The 15,014-nt window shown below is 49.9% G+C and overlaps 4 protein-coding genes across 4 annotated transcripts; 1 reads left to right on the top strand and 3 right to left on the bottom strand.

Annotated features, from left to right (window-relative positions):
- Positions 1-2,448: 2,448 nt before the first annotated feature.
- Positions 2,449-11,807, top strand: SODALDRAFT_363798 (MFS general substrate transporter; the record flags this gene model as incomplete). The annotated part of the gene is made up of 6 exons (XM_028614599.1): positions 2,449-2,455; positions 9,008-9,032; positions 9,157-9,220; positions 9,374-9,439; positions 9,663-9,766; positions 9,833-11,807. 6 exons carry the CDS (start codon positions 2,449-2,451, stop codon positions 11,805-11,807), a joined length of 2,241 nt encoding a protein of 746 aa, XP_028462914.1.
- An 81-nt stretch (positions 11,808-11,888) lies between these two features.
- Positions 11,889-12,321, bottom strand: SODALDRAFT_77727 (hypothetical protein). Its single transcript, XM_028615681.1, has one exon. The coding sequence runs from the start codon at positions 12,205-12,207 to the stop codon at positions 11,971-11,973; it is 237 nt and encodes a 78-aa protein (XP_028462913.1). The 5' UTR covers positions 12,208-12,321; the 3' UTR covers positions 11,889-11,970.
- Positions 12,322-12,324: 3 nt separating this feature from the next.
- SODALDRAFT_77720 (hypothetical protein) lies at positions 12,325-13,173 on the bottom strand. The gene has a single exon (XM_028615680.1). The coding sequence runs from the start codon at positions 13,007-13,009 to the stop codon at positions 12,437-12,439; it is 573 nt and encodes a 190-aa protein (XP_028462912.1). The 5' UTR covers positions 13,010-13,173; the 3' UTR covers positions 12,325-12,436.
- Positions 13,174-13,336: 163 nt separating this feature from the next.
- On the bottom strand, positions 13,337-14,818 carry SODALDRAFT_284647 (hypothetical protein; the record flags this gene model as incomplete). The annotated part of the gene is made up of 1 exon (XM_028608478.1): positions 13,337-14,818. One exon carries the CDS (start codon positions 14,816-14,818, stop codon positions 13,337-13,339), a length of 1,482 nt encoding a protein of 493 aa, XP_028462911.1.
- Positions 14,819-15,014: the final 196 nt, after the last annotated feature.

Genomic DNA, 15,014 nt, shown 5'->3' with positions numbered 1-15,014 from the left:
GAAGCTCTCCCTCTAACAGGGAGGATAACCGAGGGGCCTCGGGTAAATCCGATAAAGACTAGGATATACCCTCTAAGCCTTAGGATATATAGCCTCTCGCATGGATACCGGTTCTACGCTTTTCCTCTTAGGGTTATTACACTGCTAGCCTCGGATATTCTTAGCACTTTTAGCCGTTTTAGTTAGCGAGCCCGCTAATAGGAAAATATTCTCCGCGAAACACGGGTAAAGGGAAGATTACGGTAAGGGGAGGTCGGCTCCCCTTTTACTCCGCGGGAAGAGGGGAAAAAAAGGGGGGGGGAGTTATCGAGTAGCTCGGTGCCACGGTAAAGGGGGGGGAAAAGGGGAAATTATCGAGTGGCTTAGTGCCACGGTAAAAAAAAAAGGGGGGGGAATTAGTACGTCCCGTGGTTCTTTACCGGAGCTCGGGTTCTACGGAGGGCGCTAGTATATAGAATAATAGTCACTATCCTATGCCCTTTAGCAATCGTTTAGAAGGTTCGGTGTCGGTGTAGGTTAGTATAATCGCTCTCCTATGCTTAACTAGCGATTATTAGGAAGGTTACCGTGTTACCGTATGTTTGAGTTTAGGATCAATCCACGGTAAATACCGGTGTATAGGTTTGTATAGTCGCTATTCCTGCGTATTCGGCGACTATGGATTTCTTAGTACTCTACGCCTAGACCTATTAAAGGGGAGGCGATTAGGGGTTTAGTACCCCGTGGTTTTATCGGGACTCTGGTTCTACGGAGGACGCTAGTATACAGGATAGTATAGGCATTATCCTACTCCTTTTAGTGATCGTTAAGAACGGTTAACGTTGGTGCAGGTTAGTATAGTCGCCTACGCTGACTAGTAATCGTTAGGAAGGTTATCGCGGTGTCGAAGCTCGGGTTCCACGGCTAGTATAGGTTAGTATAGTCGCTATTCCTGCGCTTAACGGTGGTTTCCTTTATTACTCCACGCCTAAACCCATTAAAGGGGAGGCGTCTTCGCCTAGCGCGCCTTATATCTATTTAGTCTTAGCATACGAAGTTCGCGCTGTTAAGGGCAGCTACGCCGGGCACGCTAGCATTCGCTAGTAAACCGCGTGCCTATTTAGTTTTAGTATACGTAGTCTACACCGGGCTGCGGTACGCGAACCTTGCCTATAAGCTTAGTTGCTACTATTTAATATACCCTATCCGGGCACAGCTCTGGCTAGCCAGCACTATAGGACCTAGACGGATCTAGAATTTAATATGCCCTATCCGGGTATAACTCTAGCCAGCCAGCACTATCGGACCTAAGGAACCCAGGATTTAAAGGGTAACCTTTACTATAGTAAAAGAGGTGTAATAAAGATATCTTCTCTAAACTAAGGGGGCGCGCGCCCCCGGGACTTAAGTATCCACGGGGAAACCCCGTGGAATCCTCGGCTTCTACGTATAGGAACCCGGGGGATTCCCCAGTATTCACTAATTATACCCTAGGGAAGCTATAGTATACCCTAAAAGTACCTATAGCGTACCCCGTGGGTGCTATAGCATAAGCCATAGTACCGCTAGGGTACTCCGTGGTATGCCCTAGTATTCCCGGTTAAATCTAGGGCGTATCAGAGATGGTCTAACGGTAGTGTATGCAGCCTTACGCGGATCGACTATAAGTGTTTTGCCTACCTACTACTATCTTACCCGCTTATATATCCGCGTAGCGGTTCCGGATATTACTAGTAGTTATAGTTACGGGATATTTATAACTGTTAGCGGCAGAATACCGAGGTTAAGTTCCGTTAATTCTGCTATTATATACTATACCCGCGATACTAGTAGAGGTTTATGCCCTTTATATACGGCCGTCTTTTTTAGCAGTTTTTAGTGGACCTATAGGTATCCTGCAATTAGAAGAAGTTTAATTGAATCTAGCGCTTTCAGAACGAGATACGGGCTAAAGTATATAACAGGATACGGGATTAGGCATACGAGGCTAACGGCGATACCCGTAATATTAGCCGACAGATCGTCTTACCCTTAAATTATATTAGCGGCTAGAGGTTTATCTTATAGTATTATTAGGATTCTATAGTAATTATACGGGCTCTTAGCACTCCGACCTTTTTTATTACTTTTACGGCTAATCCTACCTAGCTAAAGATTATACGGGAGCTTTAGCTAGGTTAGACTACTAATAACCGGCCCGATTTAGTTAGCTGTGTATTCGAGTTAAAGTCCCGCGACCTAAAATAGTAGCTACACGATAGTCTATTTAGTGAGTTTACAGAGATTATATAGACCGTGGAATACCAGAAACGCGGTCTTCCACACCGTTATATCCTTCTTTTCCTTACGCCGCGAGCGGCTAAGATATATAAAGACCCCGTAAATATCAATAAGGTTATCTCTACGGAGCTACCGGACCGCGAGTCGGATCCTACTAGCCGTCTTGTTAATATTATTAGCAAGAATATAATGCATAGTCCTTAGGGTGATAATAAGCCCTCTATACCGTATATATAGTCGTAGCCTAGTGATAAGAACCGTATAAAGTACTTTAAGCGGTTCCCTAAGCCGTACTGCCTATAGACGACTATACGAGAGGATAGTTATCCTAAATATAGGCGCCGTAACTCTAGCCTGTATATTATAAAGAGAGGCCGTGTAGAAGAGGTCCCCCTTAATAACCGTTTTATTATTCCCTATAGCCTATATCTCTGTCTCTGCTATAATACCTATATTAATATTAAGATTTAGGGATCTATTAAGGTAAGTTATCCTCTCCCGTATATCTGCCTCCGTTCTAAACCTTACTAACCTTAATATTTACGGTTCTATATAGGCAATTAAGTACGTGTATAAGTACGTTTATAAGGGCACCGGCCGTACGATTACATATATATCCGGCGAAGAGGGCGAAAATAAGGTTAACCTCTATCTCCAGAGTCGTTATATCGGTCCCGCGGAGGCCGTTATTTAGTTATTCGAGTTTCCCATATACCGTGAGTATCCGCCCGTTATGCGTTTTCCGGTTTAGCTAAAGGGATATTAGCCTATATACTTCGGCGATAATACGACCATAAGCCAGATCAAGTATATATTATAGGAGTGGAAGACTTAGCTAATAGCCTTTTTCGACTATAACCGTAATGACGCTAATAGCCGCGAGTTATTCTATTACTAGTTTCCTAGCCGTTATACGTAGAAACCGTAGTAGTTTACTTAATAGCCGAGGCAGCGTGGATTTTAAATCGGTCGTCTATGGTATATACCCCTAACGGCTAGAGAGGCGTACTATTTATAGTTACTCTTAGTCTCCGTTCGAGGGCCGACTTCCTTTACCGATCTTTATACCGTGGAGGGAATTATCTATAATATCTACCGCGAGGCCTATATTATAGCCGGGCTTCTGCACGATAACCGTTACTAGGTTACCTGTTTTAAGGAGGCCATTATTTAGAAGACCGGGCGTGCGTTACGGGAGCTGTTTATCGTCGCTTTAATCCACGGAGACGTTTCCGGTCTAGTGTTAATCTAGGAGAGGTTTACAGAGTCTATATACGACAACCTGCCTTATATGTTATAGCGCTAGTATTTCCGATATCCTGCCGATCTAGAACGCCCGTATATCAATTACGGTCTTTATCTTATATACTCTTAGCTCCTTAAGGTGAGTAGGAGTATTATGGAGTTTAGACTGCCCGCGCCTTTATATGACTAGCGCCGTGCGACCGGTAATATATTATTTATTATAAAGACTTAAGATCGCAATGCTTAGGCTACGGTATACGAAGATATCCACCGCCGGTTTAACTAAAGCTAGACTATAGTATTTAGCTACATTATAGCTGCTATTAAATCTTATAGCCGCGGCGCCCGTTTCTTTATATAGGGCCCCGGTGGTATAGGGAACACGTTTATATACCGTAGTCTTTACATATATTTCCGGTCGCGCGGGTAGATTATACTCTGCGTGGCGTCCTCTAGTATCGCGGCCGTTCTTCTTAAGGGTGGCTATATAGCCTATTCGCGGTTTAAGATCCCCTTATAGGTTAATAACGCCTTAACCTATAACGTGCTAAAGACTTCGGACCTTATAGCGTTACTACGGAAGATAGTTCTTATTATCTAGGATAAGGTTCTTATATAGTATAAGTTCTGTTTCGAGGCCGTTAATCGTACGTTACGGGATATACTAAGTAACAATTACCTCTTCGGCGGTATTCCGGTTATCTTCGGAGGCGATTTTACTTAGATCCTGCCCGTTATTCGTAATAGTAGTCGGGCGTAGATTATACACACCTACTTCTAGCGGTCCTCTATCTAGCCGTAACTTAGTATTCTTTACCTAACGGAGAATATATGGGTTACCTCTACCGATCCAATAATCGGGCGTTTATTTAGTAGTTACGGGACCTCTCCTACGATACCGAACTTCACGGGTTAGTCGACCTTTTCCCTGCTATTACGGCTATTTACAATATCGTCTATCTATATAGGCGTATTTACCCGACTAAATTACTATAGCAGGCGCCGTTAGACTATATAGTCTTTATTAACCGCGTTATTCTAATAACTCATAATACTACTATTATGGCTATTAATAGGTACATACTAGGGCGACTACTTAGCCGCTCGTAGGTTTATTTAACCGAGAATTCGGTCGCTAATCGGGTAAAGGATACTAATAGCCCTACGCCCGAATTAGCACCGGAGTTTTTAATATAGTTAGAGTTCGCCTTTATCTCGCCCGTGAGGCTTAAGCTAAAGGTCGGCGCGCCCGTTATACTTATACAGAACCTTAGCCCGCGGCAGGGATTATATAACGGCATGCGTATAGTTATTTTACGGATAGCGTATAATACGCTAGAGGTTAAGGTGCTATCCGGAATACACACTAATAAGGTAGTATTTATCCCCCGTATCTATTTAGATTCTAATAAGGAGGACTACCCGTATATTATCTAGCGCCGTTAATTCCCGTTACGGCTTTATTTCGCGATAACGATTAATAAGTCGTAAGGGTAATCGTTTAGTATAGTCGGCGTGGATTTTCGGTAGCACGCCTTTACTCACGGTTAGTTTTATATTACGATATTAAGGGTTACGGATATTAGGAATCTATTTATTTTATTATAGGCCGATAACGGTTAGGGCGGTAGGCAGGCTTAGCCGTAGGTTAGCCGGAGTATATCTAATATTGTATACCTAAAGATCTTAATAGATTCTATTTAACGGTTACTTCTACGGTCGTAGTAGTCTGCTATAGTAACTAGTAATCGATAACGCGGTCAGGTTTCTTTATTATATAGCCTATATTAAGGGTAGACGAAGTAACGAAGTAAACTACCTATTCCCGTCGTACCGGAAATATAAAAACAAAATAACTGTAAACCCTTTATAAAATAGTAAAGTAAAAAAAAACCCCGTTTTAGTTCTCTGCTGGGATACTATTGCTTAGGGTAGCGATTATATTCTTATAGTACTAGATTAACTGCTTCTTTTACGCCGTCGTTATACCGGTAAGGAGTATCACGGCTAATACTTCGATATTACTAAAGGTTATTACGGGCGGGGCGAGGGGCGCGGGTGTAGCAGGCGCGGGCGTGGCGGGCGTAGGCGTGGCGGGCGTGGCGGTAGCCGTATTTATGCCCGAAGTACCGGCGATAGTTATAATAGTCGGGGGGGGGCGGGAGCGGTAGCCGTAGTCGAGGTCTTTACCTTCTTAGAAGGCGTTACGGTTCCTATAGTATTATAAATTAATTAATTAGTATAGGTTGGTATTCGTTACGATTATTATTAGCTTACCTATAGTCTTATTTACACGCTTTTTCCCCTTAGAAGAAGCGGGAGTAGTGGTGGCAATAGCGGTGGCAGTAGTATTATTATCGGCCGGGGGGGGGGGGGAGCGGTATAAATATTTACGGCCTTCCGAATTAAAATAGCAGTTATTATAGCTACCGCTAATAACTCTCGAGAATATATAATAACGGGCGAAAGGACCGTCTTTCTTACTATAGTGCTTATAGTCTATCTAGAGGTCGCTGATGATTATTATTATAATAGCCTCTTAATTAGCCGGGCGACTAAGGTTAAGGTCTTTATCCTCCTATAATAAGAGGTCCCGTTTAGCCTATATTAATAATATCGGTTAGTATATAATAAGATAGTAGGTAAGTTAGTAACCTACCCGAATAACGCGTATAGTATTAAGGGCCCCGGTAGCTTTATAGCCGCTATTATATATAAGGTTAAGAACCTTACTACGGTTAACCGTGCGGCCGTCCTTTATAGGTATCCTTTACTAAACACGTATACTAAAGGAGGAGGCCGGCGTATTATATACGGGCGGGCGGGTAGGCGTGCGGGCGGGCGAGGTAGTAGGCGAGGTAGCGATAGAGGCGGCGGCGGAGGCGGCGGGTAAGGTAGGGCGGGAGGCGGCGGCGGAGGCAGCGGCCGAGGTAAGGCGGGAGGCGGCGGTCGAGTTATCGGGCGACGGGGACTAGGATTCCTGCGAATCGATAAAGGAGTCGGATAGGGCGGGCGGTATATATTACGACCTGTGTTCCTAGACACTAAGTCTAGGATCCCTAGTCAGGGTTATCGTGAGTTTGTGTTCACAAGGTAAGAGGAGGTTATAAGCTGAGCGTAGTTCTCTCGTAACTTCTCGTAGGCAGTCGTAAGGTAAGTCTGCCTCTTCACTGTGATACTTAAGGAGGTTCCTAATAAAGACTTAGATTGAATACTATCTTATTCTCTGGTAGAAGCAAGACCTAGGACACTCTAGTATATATATCTAGCTGTTTATATTCCCCTGGGTGAACTCTCCTCCTCTGTTCACGATGGCTCGAGTGAACTCAAGGCCGAGTTCACTTCCCTCCAGGTGAATATCCTGCTTGGTTCACGGCTGCCTTAGTGAACAACCCTTATCCTGTCACGTGACCTGTATATATAGTACACACATGCCTTCCAATAACATTATTCCCCTTATGCAGTTGGCCTTCTTAATGACCTATTCTTTGGCCGTAATAGTATACTACGAATTACGGTTAGTATTATCGCTTTTTATAGGGTTAAGGCGTGTATTTATACCCGTAACTTACATAATAGCGAGGCTATAACTGCTTAAACCGGAAAGGAGGGAGGGATATTTAAATAGATAGAAAAAAACTATTACTTAGCAGCGCTATAACGGTTAATTAATTACGATCTTTATTCCGTAAATAGAGTAATCGTGGTATCGGAAATAGAGGAATGCTTTATCGCGATAATAAAAGAGTTACTAAAGACTATCGTTATAGCATAGAAAATAGTAAATAATAGTAAAATAAAAGAAGGCAGACGTTTTACGGTTATTTTCGGTTATTTTCGGTTATTTAGTTATTATAGGGCACGTTATATAATAAGCCCCCCCCCTAAAGGGGGGGGGGCGAGCTTGGCGGCGTTGCCGGTAGGGCAACCTGCTAAGCTCGTACTAGTACTATTAACCTTATATAGGTACACCGTACGTTGCAAGTGTACACTTACTTTATGCCTTGGGTTGTTTTGGGTGGATGCCCTTGTTACAACGTACTTTGTGAGACTTCTACTCCGTCCTTCGTACCTACCTTAGGTACCTTACCTATGTGTCCTAAAGGTTAGGTACCTTAAGGTAGGTAACTCTAAGGATTAATGTTCCCTACCTCGGCTCCCCGGTACCAAATCTCGCATAAGCTCACCGTAGACCTCGTGATACTTACAAAGGAAATAGTTCATTTCCGCCCCTGCTAGTGTTCAATGAGAAACCCATCCTTGCTCTGCTCTTCAATCTTGCATAACCATGGAAGCAAGTAGGTGGCCGGCAAGTTGCAACTCCCGAGGCACACCGCAAAGTGACCAATTTTAAACTTGCCTATACCGACTTTCTTCTCTCCCCACGCGAGGCTTCCCCGGCCAAGGGGGGGGGGAGCTGTTGAACTATATACACCTTAAGGTACCTACACATTAGAGGATTCTCTTTTAGTGTAGTAGTACGTTTTTGAGTGTAGCAGTTATGAGCCCGGGAGGAATACGCTAGTCTATTCCTATAACTCCGCTGCTACCTACCAAAGGTCACCCGTTCGAAACCCAGCCGAGGAGATGCCTTAAACGAGCTTTAGTGCCCTAGAAGACCGCTTATACGAAACAAGCCGTGTCGATGCAAGTGTGTATCCTTAGCCTTTAAGCACGAAGATCGTCCTTATACAGGCTGGGGGGTGTGTTGAACTAGATACACCTTAAGAAGTACCTACACATTAGAGGATTCTCTTTTAGTGTAGTAGTACGTTTTTGAGTGTAACAGGAGCCGACTCCCGACAGCGCAGGCGCCAAGGAAAACTATTCCCCGAAGCGGGAGGCCAAATGAAAAGAAAAAAATGAAGACAGCTAAGTAAGTCTGGAATCATGACTCGGGCAGTGGATGCGATGCGGGGTAAACTACCTAAGCGGTGACCCGTTTCACGCAACGGCTTCGTACGAATCGCTGTGCCTGGAATGTTACGGAGTATCAGCCCCATGTCAATGGGAAGCTAGAGATGCATCTGTACGTTGTACGTTGTAATTAGTGAAGCGAGTGGCTGATCATAGAGGCAGCTGACATTGTGTATACCGTAGTAATACGTTGAAGACTCCACGGTAGTTGAGATGACTTTGTACTAGGAACGGAGGTAACGGTAAGACAACGAGAAACGAGACGCCGTCCAACGTGACAAGTCATCCCGTTAAGCTTATTCCGGATGGTGATTATACGAAGCAAAAGATCGCTGTTCCGTTGTTCTTCGCGGGCATACCGATGACAATGAATCTAACAATGACATTCATAATTCAGCCGTATCCGATTAGAATTAGGTTTCCATTCTGCCAACCAGGCCCTTCTGCGGGACACGTGGTGGGATACTGATTTCGAATACTACGATGGCTTATAGACCGCTACTCGGTTGCCGGTGGTGGCGCGTCTGTTCCAATCCACGTTGCCCAGTTATAGGACGAGGACTCCATGCCACCCTGCACATAAAAGCAAGCGATGCGCCCATGACTAGGAGGTAGGTGCCTATGAAGCGGCGCTCGACAGCTGTTATACAAACATGAAGTAACGAAGTACGTTGTACGTAAGGAGTAGTAATCCGTAATAATTGCTTTATAAGTTACGTGTACACTGCCCTCGAGGTTGTCAACAGAGGACTTTAGTCACCGCTCACCATTGGCCCAACTGGCCCCCGCAGCAGCCACAGTAAAAGTACAGAGTACGCGTAAAGAGAATCCGGGGAATGGCGCGGGATCACAGAAGCTAACCAACCGTGTGGCGGGAGACTAGGTACACGTGTAGTTGGAAAGAGCAACAAAAAAAGTGTCAACGAGGTGTCAAACACACACAAAAAAAAAGGTCAAAAATAAACGGGAGAAAAACAGGTTTTGCAAAGACCCGTTCAAAACATCGTCTTCATTCCATGTTCGTCTTGAATCGCGTTGACTAATTCGATCCTTGTCCAAGTCCGTGTTTGTACTGTGCCGACCTGCCTATCAAGACATGGTACTTTCATTGGCAGATAAGGCAGGTACCGTACCCACGTAGATACGCTGTACAACGTAAGGTACCTACTACGCTAGGATGACTAATTTTAGGACTCGTTGACGCAACCGCCGCAAGCCCCTGTGACTCCCCCCAACGCCAGGCTCCCGTGCCTTTGGTCTCCCTCGCCTTGTGTCGTGATGATCTTGTCTACCTCCCAACCTCCCATCTTCCGAAGACCGCGTCTCTTCCCCCCGAAAACCATGAGTTGAATACACAGTAAATTCTCCCCAAGTATCCAGTCGCCGTCCGAAAAACAGGCCACCATTGCAGCCGCCCGCCCATCATGACCCGACCGCCCTCTCCCGGCGCGACGTCGTCGCGTCCCTTCGACCCTCAAAACCACCGAGACGAAGACTCCTCCTCCTCCACCATAGCTCGCATCACATCCTCCAATTCCTCCTTCGTGGAATCCTGCTCCTCCAGCACAAAGCACTACCGAGCCCATCGCTCCCGTCGGGCCGCCACCGCCACCGCCACCGCCTCCGCCCTCCGCTCCCTCTCCTTCGTCGCCTCCGTCGTCTCCGCCCTCTGCGCCGGCTCCATCACCGTCTTCTCCCTCTACGGCCACATTTTCCAGGAACGCCTCCATTATACCCAGCTGCAGGTCAACGGCCTCGCCATCTCCTCCTCCATCGCCCTTTACCTCCCCGTCTCCGCCCTCGGCTACCTCTGCGACCGCGCCGGCGCCCGGCCCCTCTCCTTCCTCGCCGCCCTCCTCTTCGGCACGGGCTACGTCACCGCCGCCACCACCTACCGCAAGCTCGACCTCGAAACCGCAGCAGGCCTCCGCGGCCGCGATGGTCGCATTATTCGTATTGTCATTGGTGACGGGGACGGCGATGGTGGTGGGAGTGGGAGTGGTGCCCCATATGCCACCGACTGGACCTACCCCATCATGATGTTCGCGTTCGTGTGCGTCGGCGTAGGGACCTGCGCCATGTACCTCGCCGCCGTGGCCACCAACGCGAAGAACTTCGGCAAGGGGCGACACCGCGGCCTCGCCCTCGCCGTGCCCATCGCCGCCTTCGGCCTCAGCGGCATGTGGCTCAGCCAGCTCGGCAGCCGCGTGTTCTACGAGCGCCTCCCCGACGGCAAGGCCGGCGACCTGGACGTCTTCGCCTTCTTCCTCTTCCTCGCCCTGCTGCTCGTCGTCGTCGGCGTCCTCGGCGGTTTCGCCCTGCGTGTCGTCGACGAGGCGGACATGATCGAGGAGGCCGTGGAGGAACTGGAGCGGAGCGGTCTGCTCGATCGCAGCGCGCTTCTGGAGGGCGGCGCGAGGTTGGCGGGACGTCAAGGCTACGGCGCTGTGGAAGACGCCCGTGGCGTCGAAGGCGTCGCAGACGACGATGACGACGGCGGCGGCGGCGGCGGCGGCGGCACAAACGAGGAGGACGACGATGGCCACGACGACGAAGACGACGTCCGACGGAAAAAGGAGTGGGTGCTCAACGCCGAGACGCGCCGCTTCCTCACCGACCGGACCATGTGGTTCCTCGCCCTGGGCTTCCTTCTCCTGATCGGCCCCGGCGAAGCCTTCATCAACAACCTCGGCACCATCATCGGCACTTTGTACCCGCCGGCCCGCGACCGTGATGCCGCCGCCGATTCGGCCCCGCCCACTTCACCCTCCACCCACGTCTCCATCGTCGCCCTCACCAGCACCGCAGCCCGCCTACTCACCGGGTCACTAACCGACCTGCTCGCCCCCTCGCCCGCCACGCGCCACCTGCAAGTCCACGTGACCGCGCGCCCGCCCTTCTTCCGCAACCTCTCCATCTCGCGCGTCGCCTTCCTCCTGGCCTTCGGCGCCACCCTCTCCCTCGGCCTGCTGGTCCTGGCCGCGGGCGCCGCCCAGGGCCACGGCGAGCGTTTCTGGATCGTCTCCGGGCTCGTGGGCGCGGGCTACGGCGCCGTCTTCAGCCTCACCCCCATCATCATCACCGTCATCTGGGGCGTCGAGAACTTCGCCACCAACTGGGGCATCGTCGCCATGTTCCCCGCCCTCGGCGCCACGTTTTGGGGGTTGGTCTACTCGGCTGTTTACCAGGCTGGCGCTAGGCATCCTCCCCCCGGCGTCGGTGGTGGGGGCGACGGAGAGGAGGCCGGCGATGTGTTCTGCTATGGGCGGCAGTGCTATGCGCCCACTTTTTGGGCCATGGCTGCCACGGTCTGGCTCGCGTGCTTGATGATCTTGTATGCTTGGAAGGGACACAGGGGGTGGTCGCAGCGGGGAATCATTGTTTAGGAGGGATTGCAACGCGTTTTTTCATCTTCTTGTGTCACTCTTTCCCTTTTCTATCTATTTGGTCTTCGGTCGAGTCCTCATTGGGTTCATATCAGGTCGTCTATTCAGCATATCCGGAGTTAAGGGGCGTGGGCGACTGGTTCGTAGGGATGGGATGCATTGGCTAACACAACACACCATCCCTCATTGATTTCCTATTCATATCAAGCATGCTAGCAGGCTGGCCAGCACAATACATATTACATGCCAGCCACACGGGTGTAGCGAGGGGAATTCGCCGTGTTTTAACTACGGGGCGAACCAGGAGCCTGCGACGGTATCTGACGGGACAAGACCTCCAAATGCAACGGCATATCGCTGTAATTATCACCCGCCATCTGCCCCATCGAGGATACGACATCTGAAGGTCTATACGATTCTGTCATTTCATGGACTCACTTCTTAAAATCTATACACTAAATCTCTGCCCCCAAACACCCCACCAGATATATGCAGTCGAATGGTTTGTCTGAACAAAGAACAGCCATCTCGCACGTCTGTTCTCTCTTCATGTTTCGTGCTGACAGCAATCCACCCACCGTTCTGTTCTGGCCGGAAAACAGAGCGGGAGAAAAAAAGGCATATGTTTGTCATTGGCCCCCACCCACCACGCGCCTGCCGCCCCCAAGTTGAAAGTACACAAGCACAAAGTCCGCAATCGACTCCTTCTTTACGACACAAGACTCCCCGGTTGCAGTAGGGGCAGTAGTTGCGCGAGGGATGTAGATCCACGCCCAAGCCCCCCCCAAAAAAGAAGAAGAAAAAGAAAAAAAGAAATCCCCGGCTTTAGTAGCTCCGTCCTTCGCCGACAAGGCGCGTACAAGGGGCACGAAGAGGAGAACAAGAGTACAATGGGGAAAGATAATAAAATAATTAACACCAGTACCAGAATTCCCTATGAGAACACCCTTTAACGCCCGAGATATATAGAGCAGCTGCTGGAGTCCAGAAAACCTCGGCACAAAGTGACAGCTGTATGATTCATTGCTTGATTGGTTGACAGACAAGGGGTATGAATTTGAAAAGTAGCATGGCTGAGAGAAGATGAAGTTGGGTAGTGAGCGTAGTGCGTTCCGTGGTATTATCATTAGCATGTGATGCGCGAGGGTAATGTCTCCGGTGTCTGATACAATGGGGGGTTCTGCTGCTTGATCCTTGGGCATCAGGACAAGCCGTGCTGCTTGCGGGTTGTCCTAACGGGGGGAAGGAGGCTGTCATCGGGATGGTTTCCGGATCCGGAAGGACCTGTTTGCTATCCTATCTCGTGTGGCCAGGAGAATCGTTGCAAGCGAACCCCCCTCCATTGAGTCAGTCCGTGCCGAGACCAAAGAGACAACGGGATCTCAAACGGAACGCTCCTTTGTATGCCTGATCATGACCAATGTCCCGAGTACCATGCCCCGCGCCCTGTGCAAGTCTGTAATATGTACGCCTCTGTCCGTGGCATGTCGTCGTCAAAGTAGCGGATCTGGAGTTCTTTCGACTCGGCCTCACGCGGGAAGCCAAACAAGCTCAATAACACCATCCAGGGCGCGCATGGGCTGGTTATTCACCTTCCAGCGTTCGTCACTGCTCTTGAGGATGTAGGTCTGCAGCACGGAGCCGTCCTCGTTGTTGTGGGACTCGCGGAGTTCCCAGGCAATCTTCTTGCCGGTCTTGAGCAGCGAGGGACGCTGAGGTCCATACATGAAATCGAGGTTCCAACCCCTGTTCTCCGGGGCGGCGAAGAAAGTGCCCTCGAACTGGTCTAGATCGAAATCGATGCCCTGCGGATAGCTTGCCACGCTGAAACCGTTGGAGATGATGAAATCGTCGGTGGTGATGAAGCGCTGAAACGGGCAGTCCTCGCCGCAAGCGTGGGCGATCTTGGTGGTTTGGAAAGGGTAGGCGTAGTGCCAGCCACCGCCCTTGAAGTGGTGCACGGAGAAAGGCTTGATGCCGCCCTCGTAGAAGCCGGCAGGGTCGCCGTAAAGATCCAGCTGCCAGAGATCCCAGAGCTGGGTCAGCCGAACGTTGGTGTTCTCGTAGATGCACTTCCGCAGCAGGATGTCACCCTGAGGACCCCAGCCCGAGTTGGACTCGGCGATCTTGGCAGGCGTGCGGCAGGACGGGTGGAGTTCGTTGATCATCTTGGCCAGAGGCAGGCTGAGGAAGACGCCGGCGCCGCCGAAAGCTTGGGAGCCGTGGCGCTCGAGGGCGCCCACATCCTCGGACAGGGTGCCGATGTAAAGAGGCTTGTTGTGGTCGTACTTCTTGAAGCGGGCCACGAGGCTGTGCATGGCGGTGAAGTAGGTGTCGTCGTCGCACAAGACGAGCCACTTCTTCTTGGGCCGGTCCTGATGGTTGTAGAGCATGGGGACGAGCTCGAGGTAGCGGACGGCCATCTCCACTCGGTTGTCGCCGTGGCCCACGTCGGCATCGATACCGGCACGGGCAAGCCGATTCGTCACATCTTCGAGCTCCTCGTCACTGGCGTTGATGAGTTGGAGGATGAGCTTTCCGCCGTTCGAGTTGCCGTTGCTGTCGGTCAACCAATAGGCCCACTCCTTGATAGGGCTCGATTTGGGATCGTCGATTCGACCGTACGTGGTGGAGATGGCGAACATGAACTCGGAGAGGTCGACATGACCAGGGAAGTCGGACTGGGTGACGGGGACCTGGAGAGGCGCGGTGCACTCGTCGTCACGGGACTCGGCATTCACGTTGACAAGCTGGAACGGATGGTCGAGGAACTTTTGGCGCAGGTGGGTGTGGCGGAAACGGTCGATGGGCTGGCGAGAGAAACGCACGTAACGCTTGAAGTACTCCATGTGTTCGCCAAGCTCGTACTTCTCCCTGATCTGACGAAGGTGCTCCGTGTCGATGCCGCAGTTCATGAGGTGGGTCGACCCCGGAGCATCAAGGTCGGTGTCATTGAAGCCCTGGGGGACAAGATCAACCTCGAGAGGGACCTGGTGGACGACGGAGGCCATACGGTCAGCCGTCTTGAGGATGCGGTTCCGAGCATAGATGGTTTTCGTCTGGAAGGTCATGCACATGAGGAAAAGCACGAGAGCGGTAAAAATGAAGGTGCGAGCGAACGGATTCCTCATGCTGCAAAACCGGCCGGCGAGCGGTAGGGGTAATCTTGCACCCATACTCCTCATGTTCATGTGAAACGCTTTTCTA

The sequence above is a fragment of the Sodiomyces alkalinus genome, assembly GCF_003711515.1.
Source record: "Sodiomyces alkalinus F11 unplaced genomic scaffold SODALscaffold_12, whole genome shotgun sequence".
NCBI lineage: Eukaryota > Fungi > Ascomycota > Sordariomycetes > Glomerellales > Plectosphaerellaceae > Sodiomyces > Sodiomyces alkalinus.
This window is presented reverse-complemented; position numbering and strand designations above follow the sequence as displayed.